At 39.4% G+C, this 18,845-nt stretch overlaps 2 protein-coding genes and 1 pseudogene across 6 annotated transcripts; all 3 read right to left on the reverse strand.

Annotated features, from left to right (window-relative positions):
- Positions 1 to 5,535: 5,535 nt before the first annotated feature.
- Positions 5,536 to 13,956, reverse strand: rbm5 (RNA binding motif protein 5). 5 transcript variants are annotated; one of them, XM_026307187.1, is made up of 25 exons: positions 13,810 to 13,956; positions 13,522 to 13,570; positions 12,695 to 12,854; positions 12,382 to 12,537; positions 12,161 to 12,230; positions 11,672 to 11,745; positions 10,890 to 10,973; positions 10,590 to 10,650; positions 10,171 to 10,233; positions 9,913 to 10,073; positions 9,624 to 9,721; positions 9,355 to 9,442; positions 9,204 to 9,272; positions 8,746 to 8,812; positions 8,441 to 8,541; positions 8,184 to 8,340; positions 7,810 to 7,901; positions 7,509 to 7,700; positions 7,257 to 7,397; positions 7,075 to 7,158; positions 6,732 to 6,917; positions 6,521 to 6,595; positions 6,323 to 6,423; positions 6,109 to 6,238; positions 5,536 to 5,995 (listed from the first exon to the last, which is right to left on the reverse strand). In XM_026307187.1, the coding sequence occupies exons 2-25, from the start codon at positions 13,536 to 13,538 to the stop codon at positions 5,870 to 5,872; spliced, it is 2,553 nt and encodes an 850-aa protein (XP_026162972.1). In that variant the 5' UTR covers positions 13,539 to 13,570; positions 13,810 to 13,956; the 3' UTR covers positions 5,536 to 5,869. The 5 variants fall into 5 exon arrangements, with proteins under 5 accessions (XP_026162972.1, XP_026162969.1, XP_026162970.1 ...); XM_026307184.1 differs by having other exon boundaries at positions 7,075 to 7,161; XM_026307185.1 differs by having other exon boundaries at positions 7,810 to 7,904.
- A 1,031-nt stretch (positions 13,957 to 14,987) lies between these two features.
- On the reverse strand, positions 14,988 to 16,254 carry brk1 (BRICK1 subunit of SCAR/WAVE actin nucleating complex). Its single transcript, XM_026307227.1, has 3 exons — positions 16,101 to 16,254; positions 15,556 to 15,638; positions 14,988 to 15,453 (listed from the first exon to the last, which is right to left on the reverse strand). Exons 1-3 carry the CDS (start codon positions 16,216 to 16,218, stop codon positions 15,427 to 15,429), a joined length of 228 nt encoding a protein of 75 aa, XP_026163012.1. The 5' UTR covers positions 16,219 to 16,254; the 3' UTR covers positions 14,988 to 15,426.
- Positions 16,255 to 17,456: 1,202 nt separating this feature from the next.
- Positions 17,457 to 18,638, reverse strand: LOC113130396 (glutathione peroxidase 1-like; annotated as a pseudogene).
- Between the last annotated feature and the right edge of the window lie 207 nt (positions 18,639 to 18,845).

The following is an 18,845-nucleotide window of genomic DNA, read 5'->3' on the forward strand; positions in this document are numbered from 1 at the left end:
CCACTGAGCATGGTTTGCTGCTCACACCAGATTAGCATTTTGTTATATGATCAGTATGATGTGTTATGCCTGGGAGACAAGACCATGTAGTTTTATAATAACTTAACTGAAAGTCTTTACTGCCTCTAGGGGCCAGGAAGTGTGACGCTATTAATCTTAAATAGTTTACATTAGTGTTATTCTCATTTATACCTCCATGAACACAGTGGTCTGTGCAGGGTAGTTTTAGAGGCAACTTATTTCTTTCTTTCACACAAATGTTTTTGTTGTGGGTTGCCACAACAAAAACAGATCTTGTTGTAGATAGTGACACTATTCTTTCAAAATATTTAATGATTGCTGCCGTGCAGTGAGCACATTCTGCTGTAAACAGAATGCTTCCTGCTACGACTGAAAACCATGCTGATGAGAGCGAACGAAAACACTGAAGGTGCAGACAGAAAAACCAAAACAATGAGCTGAAAGATGCTGGTGGGTGGGTGTATGGGGGGTGGGCTAATTGGGTTATAATTCTTTGTCAGTTCATCATGAGTGACCTTTTTAATATACAAGTAATCAGTTGATCCACAGTTAATATTCAATGCACTGGTTGTAGCTAATAGGCACGGTAGGTCAGAACTGTCTTAGACTATGATAGCTCAGAATCTCCTCCATTAATACTCTTCTTCACCCTGATGGTACCTACTGTCCTATAAGATTATCAGGCTACAGGGAACAATATCACTTCACCAATGACAGGATGCTTTAGCATTTATCCTCATCTCTCTCTGCTGGCAAACATGTAAACAAAGATCTTAAACTCTGAAAAATTACTTCTAAATGAAAAATGCACAAGTGTTTTTTTAAACTTGGATACTCATGGACAGAGAAACCTTACTAACAGTGATTTATAGTTCTTGAGTGTCATGGTTAGTTAATAAGGTCAAACAAAAAATAAGTTGGGTTGGGCTGTAAAAACTGTAACTCAATTTATCTGATATACAGTGGGTACGGAAAGTATTCAGACCCCTTTAAATTTTTCACTCTTTGTGTCATTGCAGCCATTTGCCAAAATCAAAAAAGTTCATTTTATTTCTCATTAATGTACACTCAGCACCCCATCTTGACAGAAAAAAACAGAAATGTAGAAATTTTTGCAAATTTATTAAAAAAGAAAAACTGAAATATCACATGGTCATAAGTATTCAGACCCTTTGCAGTGACACTCATATTTAACTCACATGCTGTCCATTTCTTCTGATCCTCCTTGAGATGGTTCTGCTCCTTCATTGGAGTCCAGCTGTGTTTAATTAAACTGATTGGACTTGATTAGGAAAGGCACACACCTGTCTATATAAGACCTTACAGCTCACAGTGCATGTCAGAGCAAATGAGAATCATGAGGTCGAAGAAACTGCCCAAGGAGCTCAGAGACAGAATTGTGGCAAGGCACAGATCTGGCCAAGGTTACAAAAGGATTTCTGCAGCACTCAAGGTTCCTAAGAGCACAGTGGCCTCCATAATCCTCAAATGGAAAAAGTTTGGGACGACCAGAACTCTTCCTAGACCTGGCCGTCCAGCCAAACTGAGCAATCGTGGGAGAGGAGCCTTGGTGAGAGAGGTAAAGAAGAACCCAAAGATCACTGTGGCTGAGCTCCAGAGATGCAGTAGGGAGATGGGAGAAAGTTCCACAAAGTCAACTATCACTGCAGCCCTCCACCAGTCGGGGCTTTATGGCTGAGTGGCCCGACGGAAGCCTCTCCTCAGTGCAAGACACATGAAAGCCTGCATAGAGTTTGCCAAAAAACACATGAAGGACTCCCAGACTATGAGAAATAAGATTCTCTGGTCTGATGAGACCAAGATTGAACTTTTTGGTGTTAATTTTAAGCGGTATGTGTGGAGAAAACCAGGCACTGCTCATCACCTGCCCAATACAATCCCTACAGTGAAACATGGTGGTGGGAGCATCATGTTGTGGGGGTGTTTTTCAGCTGCAGGGACAGGACGACTGGTTGCAATTGAAGGAAAGATGAATGCAGCCAAGTACAGAGATATCCTGGAAGAAAACCTCTTCCAGAGTGCTCAGGACCTCAGACTGGGCCGAAGGTTCACCTTTCAACAGGACAATGACCCTGAGCACACAGCTAAAATAACAAAGGAGTGGCTTCGGAACAACTCTGTGACCGTTCTTGACTGGCCCAGCCAGAGCCCTGACCTAAACCCAATTGAGCATCTCTGGAGAGACCTGAAAATGGCTGTCCACCAACGTGCACCATCCAACCTGACAGAACTGGAGAGTATCTGCAAGGAAGAATGGCAGAGGATCCCCAAATCCAGGTGTGAAAAACTTGTTGCATCATTCCCAAGAAGACTCATGGCTGTACTAGCTCAAAAGGGTGCTTCTACTTAATACTGAGCACAGGGTCTGAATACTTATGACCATGTGATATTTCAGTTTTTCTTTTTTAATAAGTTTGCAAAAAATTCTACATTTCTGTTTTTTTCTGTCAAGATGGGGTGCTGAGTGTACATTAAAGAGAAATAAAATGAACTTTTTTGATTTTGGCAAATGGCTGCAATGACACAAAGAGTGAAAAATTTAAAGGGGTCTGAATACTTTCCGTACCCACTGTAGTGGCATCTGGTTCTCTCTGCTCATAAAAAAACTACATAAACACTATTCTTCCAAAACATTTTCCCTCATTTTGTATTTTGTGGAAAGTGCTACCAACAGGTTAGTCCAAAATCTCCCATAGAAGTTTAACTGGACTGAGGACTGATAGCTGTGAAGGCCACAGCATATGATTTACATCATTTTTATCCTCATCAGACCGCATCTGCCCTTTGGCTGTGGACACTGTCATCCTAGAAGAGACCACTTCCATCAGGATAGAAAAGATTTATTACTGGATAAAGATGACCTCTCAGAACACCTTTGTATTAGCTTGCAGTGACCCTTCCCTCAATGTCCCACACAGCATAACAGAGCCAACAGATACCCTCACTGTCCGGGTCAAACATTCAGGTTATTCCTTTAATTTGTTAGCCATCTGTATATAGCTGGTGTTGCCTGCACAAGGAGAGTGTGCAGTGTCAACAAACAGATTGCAAGAGCTGGAAAACATTTAGTGTCTAGCTGAAGGACAGTTGGGCAGGGTGGATTTCAGGCATCACATAGTTTTAGCTGTGTCCTCTAGTGGAGTGACAGTCACACTACAACACCCTAGAACCAAGTTGTATAGAAGACATGCATAAAGCACAGTGAATTCAATTTGCTTCGGATAGTAATATACAGCAGGTTTCTAAAATGTAGACAAAATTCTACATACGTAAAATTCAGAGAAAACAGAAGTTATTGTATTTGGGCCTCAGAAATAATTTTTCTAAAATGATAGCTACTTTAGATGGCATAGCCCTGTGAGTTATTTTTGACCAGGACATGTCCTTTAACTCACACAAAACAAATCTCTAGAACTGCCTTCTTTCACCTGCGTAACATTGCCAAAATTAGGAACATCCTGTCTCAAAATGACGCAGAAAAACTAGTCCATGCATTTGTTAGTTCAAGGCTAGATTACTGTAATTTATTACTATCTGGATGTCCCAGTATCTCCATAAAAAGCCTCCAGTTAATCCAGAATGCTGCAGCCAGAGTCCTGACAGGAACTAGCAAGAGAGATCATATTTCTCCTATATTGGCTTCTCTTCATTGGCTCCCTGTAAAATACAGAATAGAATTTAAAATCCTTCTTCTCACATACAAATACCCAAGCTCCTTCATACCTTAAAGACCTCATAGTACCATATTCCCAGAGTTTCCAAAAGCAGAATGGGAGGCAGAGCCTTTAGCTATCAAGCTCCTCTCCGGCAGAACCAGCTCCCAGCCTGGGTTCAGGAGGCAGACACTCTCTGTACTTTTAAGGCTAGACTTAAAACCTTCCTCTTTGACAAAGCGTATAGTTAGGGCTGGCTTCAGGTAACCCTGAACCATCCCTTAGCTATGCTGTTATACGCCTAGACTGCCAGAGGACCATCGGTGCACTGAGCTCCCATACCCCCCCCCCCTCCTTCACATGTATATTCCACCATTGAATGTCACTAACCTTGTGCTATCTCCCTCTCTCTGTACCTTCTGCAGGTGTCCCTGGTCCTGGAGCTATATATCGCACTACCAACCCGCAGTGTCCATTTGTTTTTTTATTGTTGCTGTTCTTTTCTCTCTCCTCTATCCACTCACCCCAACCGGCCCAGGCAGATGGCCGCCCAAACTGAGTCTGGTTCTGCTGGAGGTTTTTTCTTCTGTTAAGGGAGTTTGTCCTCTCCACTGTCGCCAAGTGCTGCTCATAAGGGATTTGTTGGGTTTTTTTGTTTTTGTAAAGTGCCTTGAGATGATTTCTATTGTGATTTGAATTGAATTAAAATTTTGCAGCCTTCAGCGGTGAATTAACAGGGGATGGTGGGAATCAGGACAGGGAGGACCTGTATTTAAAACTTCAGCATTTTATCTATGATTAAAATAAAGTAAGTTGGTTGAATTAATTTAAACAATACACAGATGATTTTCATATATGACTGATTTGTTTTCAAATTTTAAACATAGTTGGCACTATGCTGTGCTACCTGGTGGGACCTCTTGTTTCTTTTTATGTTAATACCATTACTGACACTGTAGCCATAGTGGCTGAGCATCTTCTGGACCAAGTATATAATAGTGTTTATAATGAGTAATGTTTTTTTTTTTAAAAAACATGCCCAGTCAGTGTTATATAATATACAGTAATGCAGTGTTAATTTCGTTGACGAAGTATTTTCGTTATAATTTTCATCAACAAGTTTTCACTGAGACGTTAACTACATAAAAATGAAGCGATGACGACGAAAACTAAATAAAAATATATATTGACATTTTCGTTGACTAATAAAAACGAGATGAAAATGTGAGTGAGGGACGTTTTTAGAGAAGATCCAATCAGAATTAATCTTCTTAGACGCACATTTGAAAAGTAACTGATCCGGCTAGTGATGCGGGATGTGCGAGTACACGACATCATCATAGCCTACACTGGGTTTCTGTCTGACTTAAACTACAATGAAATGGAAACAGCTGGAGAAAACAAAGAATGGGTCAGTTTCATGTTTGATGCAATGGCATTACTGCAAAATACAGTTTTTCTTTTAAATATTTTGGAGTTGCACTTTTGCTTTAAAGAATGAAGAATATCATATGCAGGTTATAAACGATGCATATCTAATTTTTGGTCTTTTATGGAAAGGCTATATTCCATATATATAGTTAATGAAACTTGTTTTTCATTTAATTTAAAATATTTTGTATATTACAATACTTTTACTAAATCACAATTAAATTAAACCCAATAGATTTTAGTCGACTATATCTACAGTAGATTTAGTCGACTAAAACTAGACTAAAACTAAAACAAAGCAGATGATTAAATATGACTAAAACTGAAATTGCATTTTAGTCAAAAGACTGACTAAAACTAAATTAAAATCTGCTGTCAAAATTAACACTGCAGTAATGAAGACCATCAGTCATCGCTTGTGTCATTTATTTTCTGTACAAACAGATTTTGTAAAAACTGTACAATCTTTTTTTAACATGCTGACTCAAAAAAAACAAAACAAAAAACATTAACACAGAATATCAAAGAAACATGAAAACTAAGTAAATTTTCTGTGCATATGTACAATTATAAATTATATCATTTACTAACTTAATATGCCTCTATTAGAGATTATTTCTATTGTCTGGTTCATGGCAAGAGGCATTCTCATCATGGATTATACCTGGAGTGAAAGCAATAAAACAAAACCTTTACCTCAAATATATGCAAATCATCTGCAGGCCGTGATAAATGATTTGAGCTCACTCCAATTCAGTGAAGCGAGCAAACATGGCTTTGCGGACTGCGTCTTTGTATGTGTCTGAAGCAGAGAGGGTGTAGTTGGTGCCTTTAGTGCCAAGTCCAGCTCCTTTTGTTCTCATCTGTGCCTGGAGGAAGACAATCAGAAAACTTAAGCACTTTAAAACTTTTTTTTTTTTTTTTTTTTTAAAAACAGATAGTGGCTATTCATGTCTGACACCAGCTAGTTTGCTGTGTATACCTCAATTGGTGTAGTGATGCCCTGCTGGTTACGACCAAGTCCTTTCCCTTCCTTCCAGCCCATGGCCTGGAGCATTTTGTTCCCAATATTGTCACTGGTAAGACCATCTTTAGTGGGCTGCTCATAGTTACTGCACAGAAAAAAGGAGATATTTAAACATTACTAAAAAAAACACAAAAAAAAAACAAACAAACAAAAAAAAAAAGCTGCTTACACAACTGGTGCTGGTTGGCTGAATTTCTTCTTTTTGGGCACAGGTGGTTCAGGGATACCATATTTTTCTCTTCTCTCTGCTGCCCTGTCTCTGTACTTCATCTGTTCACCAGAAGAATAAGATCATTTGGGATTTTAAAATGTAGTCATTAAGAGGCTAACATGACACATAACTGGGCAATTCTTTGTTGAGCCAAACCTCAGTCTCTTTTCTCTCCAATTCTTCCAGTTCTGCTTCACTCATTTTGGACCTGCGAAGAACCTCTAGGTTTTTCTAAAGGAGACCAGTTAAAAAACAAAAATTTTAAAAAAATGAATACCTCAGTTAATTGGTGGTCCTACTGTTTTCCTGGCAGACACATTGGACTTTGCCAAATTAAGCCCCTACACAGTGTGTGTGAACCAGTTACCTTGTGGAGGTCAGAGAGCTGTTGATGTCGAAGCAGACCCTCTTTGTTAGGAAACTGTCTCCTGCACAGCAAGCAGGCCAACTTTTTCCAGTCTGTCAGCTTGTCCTGGCCTCCTTCACCACCATCAGGCTCTGCTCCCACCTCCTCAGGATCACTGTCTCCACTGTAGGCTGCCACAAGGCCACACTAACCACAGCATTGATAAACAAAGGCAGATATAAATATTGTTCTTGTAAATAATACAGAGTATATAAAGTTCAATTGTAATTCAAATGCCTTTGACAAAGCTGTAAAACAGCAAGTGAAAAGTCGAGCCTAAACTGGGAGCAGACAAAACACTCACTTTGGAAGGGTTGAACAAGCTGGTTGGCGGCTCTTCTTCAGAGCCTCTTGGCAACTCTGGTATGAGTCTGTCAAGACCTACAGTCTGCTGAAAATCAATCAATCGCTCAATCCATTTAGGACATCTTACAGTTATGCAGTATACAGTTTACAATAGTCATATACTGAATCCTACTAGAATACCTTCTTTTCAAACAATGTGTAGCCTGCGTCAGCAGCTGCTGCCTCCTTTCTCTCTTCCTGAGTAATAGGCTGAAAGCTACTCTTGAAGTTCTCTTTCTGCTTGTTGAGACTTTTTGCCCACCGTTCCATGTCTTTAGCAATCTAAAAGAGTTAGATTTGAACACAAAGTTAAAATAAACTCAGAAATGAAAAAATATCTGGAAAAAACAACACAGAACTAAAAGAAGGTACATAGGATTTGTGGCACAGTACCTGCTGGGCAGTCTTGCTCTTGGGCTTTTCCTTTTTCTCCTTGCCTTCTTTAGGTTCTTTGCTGCCTGTTGTTGCAGAGCCATTATTTGTGATATCGTTTTGTCCAGCATTTGTGTCGGTTGAGGCAGGTACATACGTCTGCTTTTCACTGTCCCAGTACAGATATTGCTGGGTCTGAGAGTTGTAATAATACTAAAAAGGAAACAAACACCAATATAATAACAAGAAAAAAATAATGAAAACAACTTCAGCTCCTTTGACTCACAACATCATGACAGAAAACTGAGTGTACACTGCTTACATGTGTGTTTGGGTCATAGTAGAGGCCAGTTTGAGGATCGTAATAGTAGCCGGACGATTCATCATACTGATAGGTGGATGTATCAGGAACAGCTGCTAATTATAAACCAAAACATCACTAAAAAATGCTGTAGAAAACTTCCTTTGCGAGTTAGAAAACCTTGTTTGAACAAAAAAAAAAAAAAATTTTTACCTATTAATATCACTGCATGATTATCAAACTATAATGTATATTTTACAAAATTACAAGTCAAAAACATAACACATACCAAATTTTCGTACTGTACCAAGTGAAACAAGACAGTGACCTCAAGGGGCTAAAATCTTCGTGCATATTACACTAGAACAGTTTTAAGGACTCTTGTGTGCTCTTACCAGTGCTGGTTTCAGCCGTTTGTCCAGAGGTCGTTATTGTACTGGCAGCGGCAACAGTGGCACCAGCTGTAGGGTTAACTGCCACAGGCGCGGCTTCGACGCCCGACAGATGTCCTGTCTGGGGTTTTGCCTCCAATTGCTGAGCAATTGGCATTGCCTACAACACAAGTAATTGTCATTTTGAGGTTGTTACATCATACATTTTAATAATAGCACTATACCATAATAACACACAGATGAACAAACATGTATGTTACCTGAACAGCAGGTTGAGCGATTATATGGGGTTGGTAGACTTGTGCACTCTGTGAGATTACTACTCCAGCTGCAGTTGGAACAATCTTTACACCTGGGGCAGCTGAAATTGGAGAAGCCATGGTTTGTCTCATTTTATGTTTTTAATATCAAAAGTATTACATATCTCTGATAGATTCTGAGTACTTTGTGCTTGCTGCTTCTAAAAACAGGGTTCATCCTATTTCCTGCTACTGTATATAAAATAAATCATCAGCTGCCAAAGCAAGCATGCTGGCATTTATAATGGCATGAAAGCATCTCATACCTCCTAGAATCCCATTTCCCTGAGAGGTGTTGGCTCCTGCAGCTTTCTGGTAATAGGTCTGAAAGTCCTATTGAAAAGAAGTAATGAATGAATATACAAAGATTCATTTTGAGCATGAGAGATGTGAAACTGCCTCACCTAAGTTTGTACCCAAAAGGGATGCAGATACTTGGTGACGTGAATTGATTTCTGAAACATTGCTATGAAATACTGGTATAACCTTGGGTCTTCTTTCAAGTGTTGTGATCAGTGATAAAGCGGTAAGACTGACACTAGTGAATCAAATCAGAAATTTCAAGACAACTATTTCTAAAGGCATATATTGTAGTCTCTTACAGCTGCCACTGGATGTTATTACTGACTTATATATGGATTAAGTAACAGATAAAATAACGACATGAAAGCTATCAGAAATTACTCTGAATTGTTACAATTGTTTCTTTTTTCCTTCTACTAACCTGTGACATTGGGGTATAGCCTTCTTGCAGGTAGCTGTACTCCGACAATCCCTCTGAGCTCTGCTGTGGCTGATAAGGTAATGCATGGATTATTATGCTGCAGCACTTATAGTGGGAGACGATACATAAAGTGGAGTGAATGTGGGCCCACCTGACTGGAGGACCACTGGGCTGCAGCAATGGCTGTGCTAGCCACAGAGAAGGCACTGACACGATTCCCGTCTGGTAGTAAAAGGTCCCTAAAACAAGCAAATGGCAAAGAGCATTAATTTGACTGTGGCTAAATCTCCCCTCTTCTTGTGTCAATTTCAGGAAACATAAACAAGACGTGTCATTTCCTTAAGTTTAAGATTACAGATGGCAGTCAATCTTTTTATCCATCACAAACCAATGCATATAGTATGCTATAGTTATACTCACTTCCTAGCACTCTTAGCATAATCCACCCCAATTGTTTTTCCATCCAGTTTTAGAGGAGGCTGCAGTCCCTGTAAGATGGTTAGTAGCTGAGAGGCCTCCTGTGAAATGGAGTAGTATTAAATTAAGTGATATGCGGACATCAGTAAGGGGGCAAGTTCATCACAAAAAAGAATTTAAAAGACAACTGAGTAGTATGTATAAACCCAAATGATGATTACAGTCTGACATTATGGCATGGAATAACTAAACTGTGACAATGGTCATATGTAGATAGTAAAGAAAGCTTTACCAGAGGGGAGGACAGCTGTACAAAGGCAAAGCCTCTGTTCTGGCCTGTCTGCTTGTCCTTGATGAGGCGAATGTTGTTCGACGAAAGATTAGCATATGGTGCCAGGGCTGTGAGAATGGCCTCCACGGTGGTCAGGGGAGCAATATTTCTTAAGATGATTGCTGTACAGGACAAAGGTCTATTCTTTAGGGGGGGAAAAAAGCTACCATACATAGGCACATTTCTCATTCCAAACAGACAGAAAATAGAAGTCCTTACTGTCGCCATAGAAGTCCCCACTGGGCTGAGTTTCAGAGGTACCAGTATTGCTGGTTTCACCTTCTGTTGAGAGAATGACAGAAGTAAGAGGTACATTAACATAACCTTCACAACTGTGGAATTAAGGAGATAGCAAATAGGGATAACGCGATAAGTGTATAAACCCTGTAATAACGTGTCAGTCTTAACAATAGCATAAAACCCTCAGATCTTACACTCCATTATGTATTGTGTTTTGTCCCCTTTTTGTGTTATAATCAGTTAAGTAAGAAAAAGAATGCATGCCATTTCCCCCATCTATGCACTCTGCCTAGATAAGAGTGACAACACTTTAAAGGTTCTGGCTTGCATCCCAGCACTGCTGCGTCAGGCTGCTCGATGTCTGCTTTCAGTGGCCTCTTGTTGATTTAACTACTTACCAGCTTTGGCTGCTCCACACCTGAAGCACTTCAGCCTCCTCCGGAAATTGTACAGGCCACACTGCAAGTAACCGTTTAAATCATTTTTATTATACACCTACTAAAGCCCTGAACAGTGCTGCCTCAGAGAAGAGACAATCTATATTAGTGCAGCATACCATACTTACCTGAAACACAACCTGATCTTTACCATTTATTCAAATGTAGGTGTACCACAAAATAAACTGGCAGGACTGCAACAATGGTTACATAGGCCTAACATGCGTGTGCAGTGTTCTGTTGCAAGAAATATTAACTTACAGTGTTGCAGAGCCAGTCTTCATACTTGTTTCTTGGGTGACTGTAGTGCATGTCCACACATTTTCCTTGGATGGTCAGACGTTTCTGAAAGAGGAGGACACAAATCACTCAAGTGTTCATGATGAGCATCAGTCTCATAAACAGCAAGCAGTGTTGGAAGGGAGAGAAGGGGGAGAGGGACCCCCAACAGATAGCCTCTGTGTTAAAGACAGGCACATGATGCAAAATGTGAGCATGATGTATAGAGGGTTTTTTAGGTGTTTGGGACCCGCGTGCCCAGGCTGAGCTGGAGCAGAGTGTATAATGTGACCTTAGCGAACATTTGACTGATTTAAAAACATGTATGGATTTCCCACAGAAATTTTAGAGAAGAGAGTAGTTTTCTAAAAAAAATAATAATTACAAAAAAGAAAAAGAATCCCTATCTACTGATGGACAGACTTAAAAAAAATGCCACATCTACATATATCATTCATGACTAGTAAATATGTGTTAATTATCTTAAAAGGCAAGTTACTTAAGGAGCTGTACAAGTCAAATCTGCAGCTTTGATGCTACTGCCATAACAGAAAACTAAAAATACTTGTCCAAACATAAACTTATAAATTATAATCATCTCTATTGAAACACAAATTAAACCAATCCCTTTTTCCTTTGTAACATAGTTTTTCTAAAAAATCTGTACTGTTTCCACACTACTCTTTCAATGCACTTTGGTTGCCTTTGAGGTTATTATTCCAGATCCCCAAGATTAAAACTAGACTTGGCGATTGTGAAGCAACCTGATTGGTCTCCATCCATCGGGTAGCATCTTGCAAGTGATAAAAGTCCACGAAGGCGAAACCACGGCTTATACCTAGAGACAGCATTCAAATATAGACGGGAGGCGTGTTAGTTAAGAGTCCATGGGCATATTATTCAAACTCTTCCACAAACTGCTTCATGACCCAGGCCCTGTTTGGTACACAATGGGCCACTCCTTAGGAGTTTTACCATAGCAAGAAATCCTGCTGATTACCACAGTTTGAATGGTAAATGATGTGTCTGCCAATCAATCTTATCAAAACTATTATTGCTGTTATTACTTACCTTGAAATAATCCTCAATGAACTGAAATGATAAGTTGTAAGTCAACATTTCAAACCCTATTCAAGTAACCTGATACAATTCTCTCCTAGATGCTATGGGAAAATGGGTCTGAATGGAAGCAGATTGGCCCTATGGTCAAAGACTGGGGGAAGGTTGGGATCCATCTTACATCTGGCTCTCACCTGTTTTCTTTTTCATCAGTCTGACATCCACTGGCTGGGGCCCCTCCAGTTGGTCTATGGCAAAACGGATCTAAATAACAACATATAGTTGGTACTTTAAACATTAGAATTCAAAACCATACCCCTTTTAAAAAGGTATTTCATCATAGAGAATGAGAGACACACATGGTTGAACAATCACAAAAAGGTTGTACATTTGCATGATAAAAATAAAGACTCACATCATCCTCTGTGACATGAGGAGACAGGCCCCAGAGCATGATGGTCTTACTCTTCTTCTCATCTCCAGGCTCCCTTCTGTAATCCTGCTCTGGGTAGTCACCATCAGAGTGATAACCATCTTCTGATCTATCACTGTTACGTCTTTTTCTCTCCCTCTGCATTAAAACAAACATGAGTGTTTAGACGAATTGGGTTTAGAAGAATTGTCATTGAGTGTGTTCCTCTTCTCTGATGCATGTCATCAGTCAACAAAGCATTTTTATTAATACATCTAAATACCATTAAATGTCACCGAGTATTGAAAATCGCTACCTCGGGACTGTCTCTTGATCCTCGACGATCTTCATAACGTTCACTACGTCTCTCTTCCCCCCAGCGGCGCTCTTGGTCTCTTTCTCGTCTGTCCCGCCATTCGGATTCATCCCGGCCCTGGTCAGAGCCATATCTACCACTACGTTCAGTTCGGCTAATTCTATTCAAGAGAACAATGATAGAAAAAGTAACATCACTACAACTAGTCTCAAATTGCAAACTCTTTCTTTATAATATAATTTAAATAAATATTATTGTAGCAGCAAGCTCACCAGCACAATTTCCTGACTGACAGGCTGCTATTTTCCTACTTTTGCAAAGGATTATATATGTTTTAATAATACTAAGACATTTTCATTAAGAACACTCATACTGACTTCTACTAAGCTCAGGATTTGCTGCCTTTCAAGACGTTATTTCAATCTTACCATCTTTATTCTATAAAATAAGGACTTAATAATGACTGTATTGCTACAGTCAGGAGGAAGCAGGATTATGGTACAATCATTTTCTTGTGGTATCCTGCAGGAAGGGAATTTTAAAGTGTGTTCACAACTTTAGAACACCGTTTCCCTTGGTTTGGCTTTAGGAGGAGGTTTACCTAATATGACATGGCAGTGTTCCACAGGTGTGACAGAAACTACACTGGTTTCATAAATACACAGCACCAATGAGTTAATTAAGGCGGTTAGTACTGGATTCAATATAGGGGAAGGATCTTTCTCCCACTAAGGACGAATGGGCATTAGAGCTTGGGTTGAAATAACACAGTCACTATAGTTAGCGTCACGGCTGATGTTACCATAGCGCTTAACGTTCCTACTCACCTTTTATCAGCTCCCATTTTCCCCTGCTGCCTCTGCGCTCACACGGCCTCTGGAAAGTAAAGACACCGAGCATTCCGGGTTATACAAACAACATGTAGTTATTTTCGTTATTAACATGCTGAAACGCGTTTAATGCGTTGCCAAGAGTAACGCTGCAGTGCGCGCAGTAACATGACTGAAAGCCACAAGATGGATCCAGTATAACGTTATCAAACACAGAGTTTCAACGACGCCAGCGAAAAACTTTAAAGATCTTTCGGTTTCCAATCATCATTTTCAAAAACTCACCAGTGAAATTTATTTCACAGTGTTATAACCCAGTCTTGCTTTTTTAATCTGATATCTAAAAAATTATTGGCAAGAAAATGCATCTCCTGTTGAAGGACCTTTTTCTTAGCACTACTATGGCACCTTCTTTGTCCCAAAATGCATCGGTGTAGAACCCGGTGCATTGTGGGAATTTATTTCTTTTTTTTTTGCCCCCAGAGTGTCTTACAGGCAGCGCTTAGTCCCGGATACACATATCAGTCATGGACTGCTTGTCAGTTTGGCCATCAAGAAGAGGTTATATTTAGGTTGACAATTCAGAAGATTTGCGTTATGGTCACAGGTTGTTACGACCACTGTCTGCCAAAGCTAATAAACGATATGTGCTACCCGTAAACAGATAGGTTTGTGTTATATCCGTAGACTCAGGAAAGATTCTGGCTGAATGACAGTAATCTTAATCTAAACTTCCCCCTAAACGTGACCATTTACCAATGCTTTACTCCTGTATCTTATGGATCTAACAGCGTATAACCTGAACTGATTTGTGGTTAGAGCGTGTGAAGACGTCGAAGTGCTGCCTGACAGCCTAAATTGAGGGGAAAGGTCTCATAATGAAAAGTGCCTGCCATTTTATGGGGTACATATCTTTTAATCTTAGTATATTGAAATGTTTTACAATACTTTAATGCAGCACAACTGCTAAATCCGCTGTGGTTACATTTGATTTTCAAGGCCGATTATTTTTCATTTTTTATTGCTTTTAGTCTTAGTTCTTGTCTAAAAAAAATAAAATCAAACATGCCTTAGAGTTCTCCTGAGTTCATATGATTATAATGCTGTAATACTGTGACTGATCTAAGGTTTGACTCATTTCAGGCTCTTTAAAAACTTGCAGTGCAATAAGATTACAAATGATAGCCTCATGCATGCACAATAGATGTTCTATCAGTTGTGCAAGGACTGTGTGACAAAGAATTGAAGATTCTTACAATATTTAATTTAAATGTAATATTGTGTTGTATAACTTGTAATAAGAATGTAATACATTCTTACATAGTCATATGTAATTCTGTAGGCAGGGTGCACCTTAGTTAATTAATGTAATATTTACTTAACACTAGTTAACTTTACTCAAATTCTTAACTATCATCACATCAGTTAAAGTCTAAACTGAGTAAGATACATGACAACATAAACCAAGGTAATTTTTTTAATCATTTATTACAGTGTTTAAATCCTGAAACATCACCCAACAGTTCACTGTACAAGCAGGTCCTTAATTAAAGACGATGACACAATTACTTGTTCAACTTGGCACACAAGAATGTTCCCCTTTCTTAAATCTCTGAAGTGGTAATGATACTGTATACAACACAGATGGTCATCAAATTGTGCAGATACCAAATCCATAATTAAGCTCATTACAGAACCCATCTTTGTTTTCTAACATTGATGATGCTTGAGTCACTGACAACCAAGACAGACCAATATCTTCTATACAAATGTGTCATGACATAAAACAACACAAAACTCAGTCATATAATAAAAAATGGTCCACATGGTCCCAAAAATGGAGGGTGAAATCCATTCCACTTATTCCAAAAATAAATTCAAAACGAATTTCTATGAAGAGTTCTAGGTCAAGGTCTCTCCTTTTGTCACCTGTAATGTAACATGCATGTTTGTGTAAAGGTTTTATCACGCTCAAATATACAAAGAGACAAAGTTAGTTGCAGATTGGTGAAATTAGAATGCAATACTTACTCTTGCCTCAATATATTCAATCCTTCTCTCCAGCGCTGTCAGCTTCTCATTCAGGGTGGCCAAACGGGATCGACATGACATATCTGATGGGTATTAAACTGACTTTAGCATGTTATTGTTGACACTAATCACATTTTGTCTCAACAAACACAAACAACATTAACATCATTATATATGAGTGCTAAAGCTACAGCTAGTATAGCGTTAGCTATAATAGCCGACCAGAGCGACGTTAGCAGCTGCGGTGGCCTAGCATTAGCATTCGCTTGCTAACACCTTCGACACCCGTATCTAATAATCTTTATGGTCTGACACTGGATGGACTTCTAACACGAGTTAACAGGTGAAACAAAATGTAAGGTAACTCGATGATCTTGGCTCTTGTGGAAACAACACGCTCACGACTGACTATAAAGCTAAATGCTAACTGGGAGTGGTCATTGAAAACATCAACACCAACGCTAACAGCAGAATATCTAGCCTTTAACACAAAATATCCATATCGGCGATGAGTTTATCCGTAAATCGTTCTCCTAAAAGCTTACCAAAAGAGTTGAGGAAGTCGGCGATTTTTTTTATACTGCTTGTAATTACTTCGATATACTCTCGATTCGCCCAGTCTTGGTGAATCTCTCTTTGCACTGGATCCTCCTGGCCAGCCATGTTGGACGAGCGTAGCGTTCAATCAAGGAAGCACAGCGTAGATGGACTAGATGACACTGCTGCATTATAATTATCTATGGATACATGTTAAAATACAACACAAATAAAATGTAAATCATACATACTGTATACTGCTGTTCTGCAGTATAACGACAGCCTGCCACCAGCTCAGCTAACTAATTAAAAGCATTTTACAAAGTTTATTTATTAGAAACAACTCATGGACCTGTTTCATTTTAATCCAAACTAACCACATACTTTGTTTTGCATCTACAGGTTATGAAATTCATATATAACATTCAGCACACCTAACTAGTAGGTCTGTAAGTTTACAAAATGACTAGTTAATGGTAGCTAAAATCATTCCATGTTGTCAAGAAGATTGGCAAGGAGAGCTCTGCATGTTTAATTCAAAGATATTGTTCACATACAACACAGCTATCCATCCATCCATCATCTGTTTCCGCTTATTTCTATTTAGGGTCACAGGGATCTGCTGAAGCCAATCCCAGTCCATCACAGACAACCACACACACTCATATTCATGCCTATGGGCAATTTACAATCAACAGTAAACCTGACATACATGTTTTTGGACTGTGGGAGGAAACCGGAGTACCTGGACAAAACCAATGCAAGCACAACTTGCAAACTTGCAAACTCCATACAGAAAGACGAGTTTCAAACCTGGGTTTCAAACCAGGAACCTGTGAGGCAATGGTGCTAACCACTTTCCACTGTGCTGCCCTACAACACAACTATCCATCCATCCATCCATCCATCCATTTTCTATACCTGCTTATTCCTTAACCAGGGTCACAGGGATCTGCTGGAGCCTATCCCAGCTCTCTTTTGGGTGGAAGGCAGGGGTACACCCTGGACAGTCCATCACAGGGCCACATATAGACACACAAAGGCAAACATCCACACACACTCACACTCACTCCTATGGGCAATTTAGAGTCACCAATCAACCTAACATGCATGTTTTTGGACTGTGGGAGGAAACCGGAGTACCTGGAGTACTGATGTAGAACATGCAAACTCCACAAAGAAAGGCCAGGTTGTGAACCCATGACTCACATTCATAACATGTGAATGTGAGGCAACAGTGCTAACCAGTCAGCCACCATGCTGCCCACAACACAACTAATAATACTAATGTCAGGTGAAGCAGCCTATTTTCCATATATCTGGGTATGTTTATGTTTCAAACTGTACACAAATGACAGTACAACTTTATATAACAAAATATTTATTCCTCTTTTGAAGTGTACTAAGATATTTGTGATATGAGTTATACACAGTGGTTGAGTCAGTGTTTACATCTTTATCAGAAACTCCTCTCACAAAAAGGCTTAAAAGAGTGTCTTCATTGGATAAACAGGCTGAACTATACCATAGTGTACTATACTGGAAATATCACAGACTTAGGAGTGCTGCACTACTACTGTGAAAGTAAAAAGCATGATAAAATACCGGCTACAGGCGTGTAACTACTGATTAATCTTTTTGGTCAAGGTGGTCTTAACTGATATACTTTACAGCCACCCAGACTGCGTTGCTGCACACTTTACTTAACCCCCTTGAGTAGCTCTTGAATGTCTGCCTCAATGTCAATGGTGAGGAAGCTTCTGCTGTAGCGCTTGTGGGGTTCTCCATCAGGACTAACCAGGAACTTCTCAAAGTTCCAGGAGATGTCATGCCTACACACTGGACTCCAAATTATGAACTTTGGATCAGTCATGAGAGCCACGGCATCATCACTGGGGAATGGAAGCTTTTCCTTCAGATAGACAAACAAGGGGTGGGCATCTTTTCCATTCACATCCACCTTCTCCAAGAGTGGAAACTGTGGTTCAAAGCCATTTCCTGGCCGGACATACTTTAGAGATTTGAGGATTTCATCATTCGTTCCATTCTCCTGTTATGAAAAGGGCAAAAACAAAATTTGATTAAACCATAGCCTACAAAATGAGGCTAGTGGTAGCCTACGTTTCCTCAGTGGTAGCCTACTTTAACATTTAAATAAAAGAGAGTATTGCTACCATTTCTGAATGCACACGTAGCTTACCTGATGTCCAAATTGATTGCAGGGAACGCCCAGAATAACTAGTCCTTTGGCGGAGTATAGAGAATGGAGTTCGTTCATCTGGGTATAATCCCTGACTGTTGTTCCTCAGAGAGACGCCACATTCTCAATGAGGACAACTTTGCCCTTTAGCTCAGAGAAACTGAAGGTTTCTCCAGACAGCAGTTTGGCTGTTATGTCGTAAAACCTTTTGATATTTTTAGCCATTTCTATTTCTCTCCGATTCCGGATGAATTGAGCGAACAAGTTAAACTTTAGAGAAAAAGCCTCTGAGTAAAGTTTGTCTTTACTCAGTGTCAACAAGTTCATAAGTCCAGCCTTCGCTGTATTTATGGGCGGGACAAAAACGTAACATAACTGTCAATACTTCATGACGTCACCATTTCAATTTCAATTAGTTAAATGTTTTTATTTACTTATTCATATCACCAATAAAAATAACTAAAAATAACTGATAAAAATAAAAATGATTTAAAAACAAATAAGTAAAAATGTTCTGAAATGTATCTGTAGCAATTATTGAATCAGTCTATTT

The sequence above is a fragment of the Mastacembelus armatus genome, chromosome 5 (genome assembly GCF_900324485.2).
Source record: "Mastacembelus armatus chromosome 5, fMasArm1.2, whole genome shotgun sequence".
NCBI lineage: Eukaryota > Metazoa > Chordata > Actinopteri > Synbranchiformes > Mastacembelidae > Mastacembelus > Mastacembelus armatus.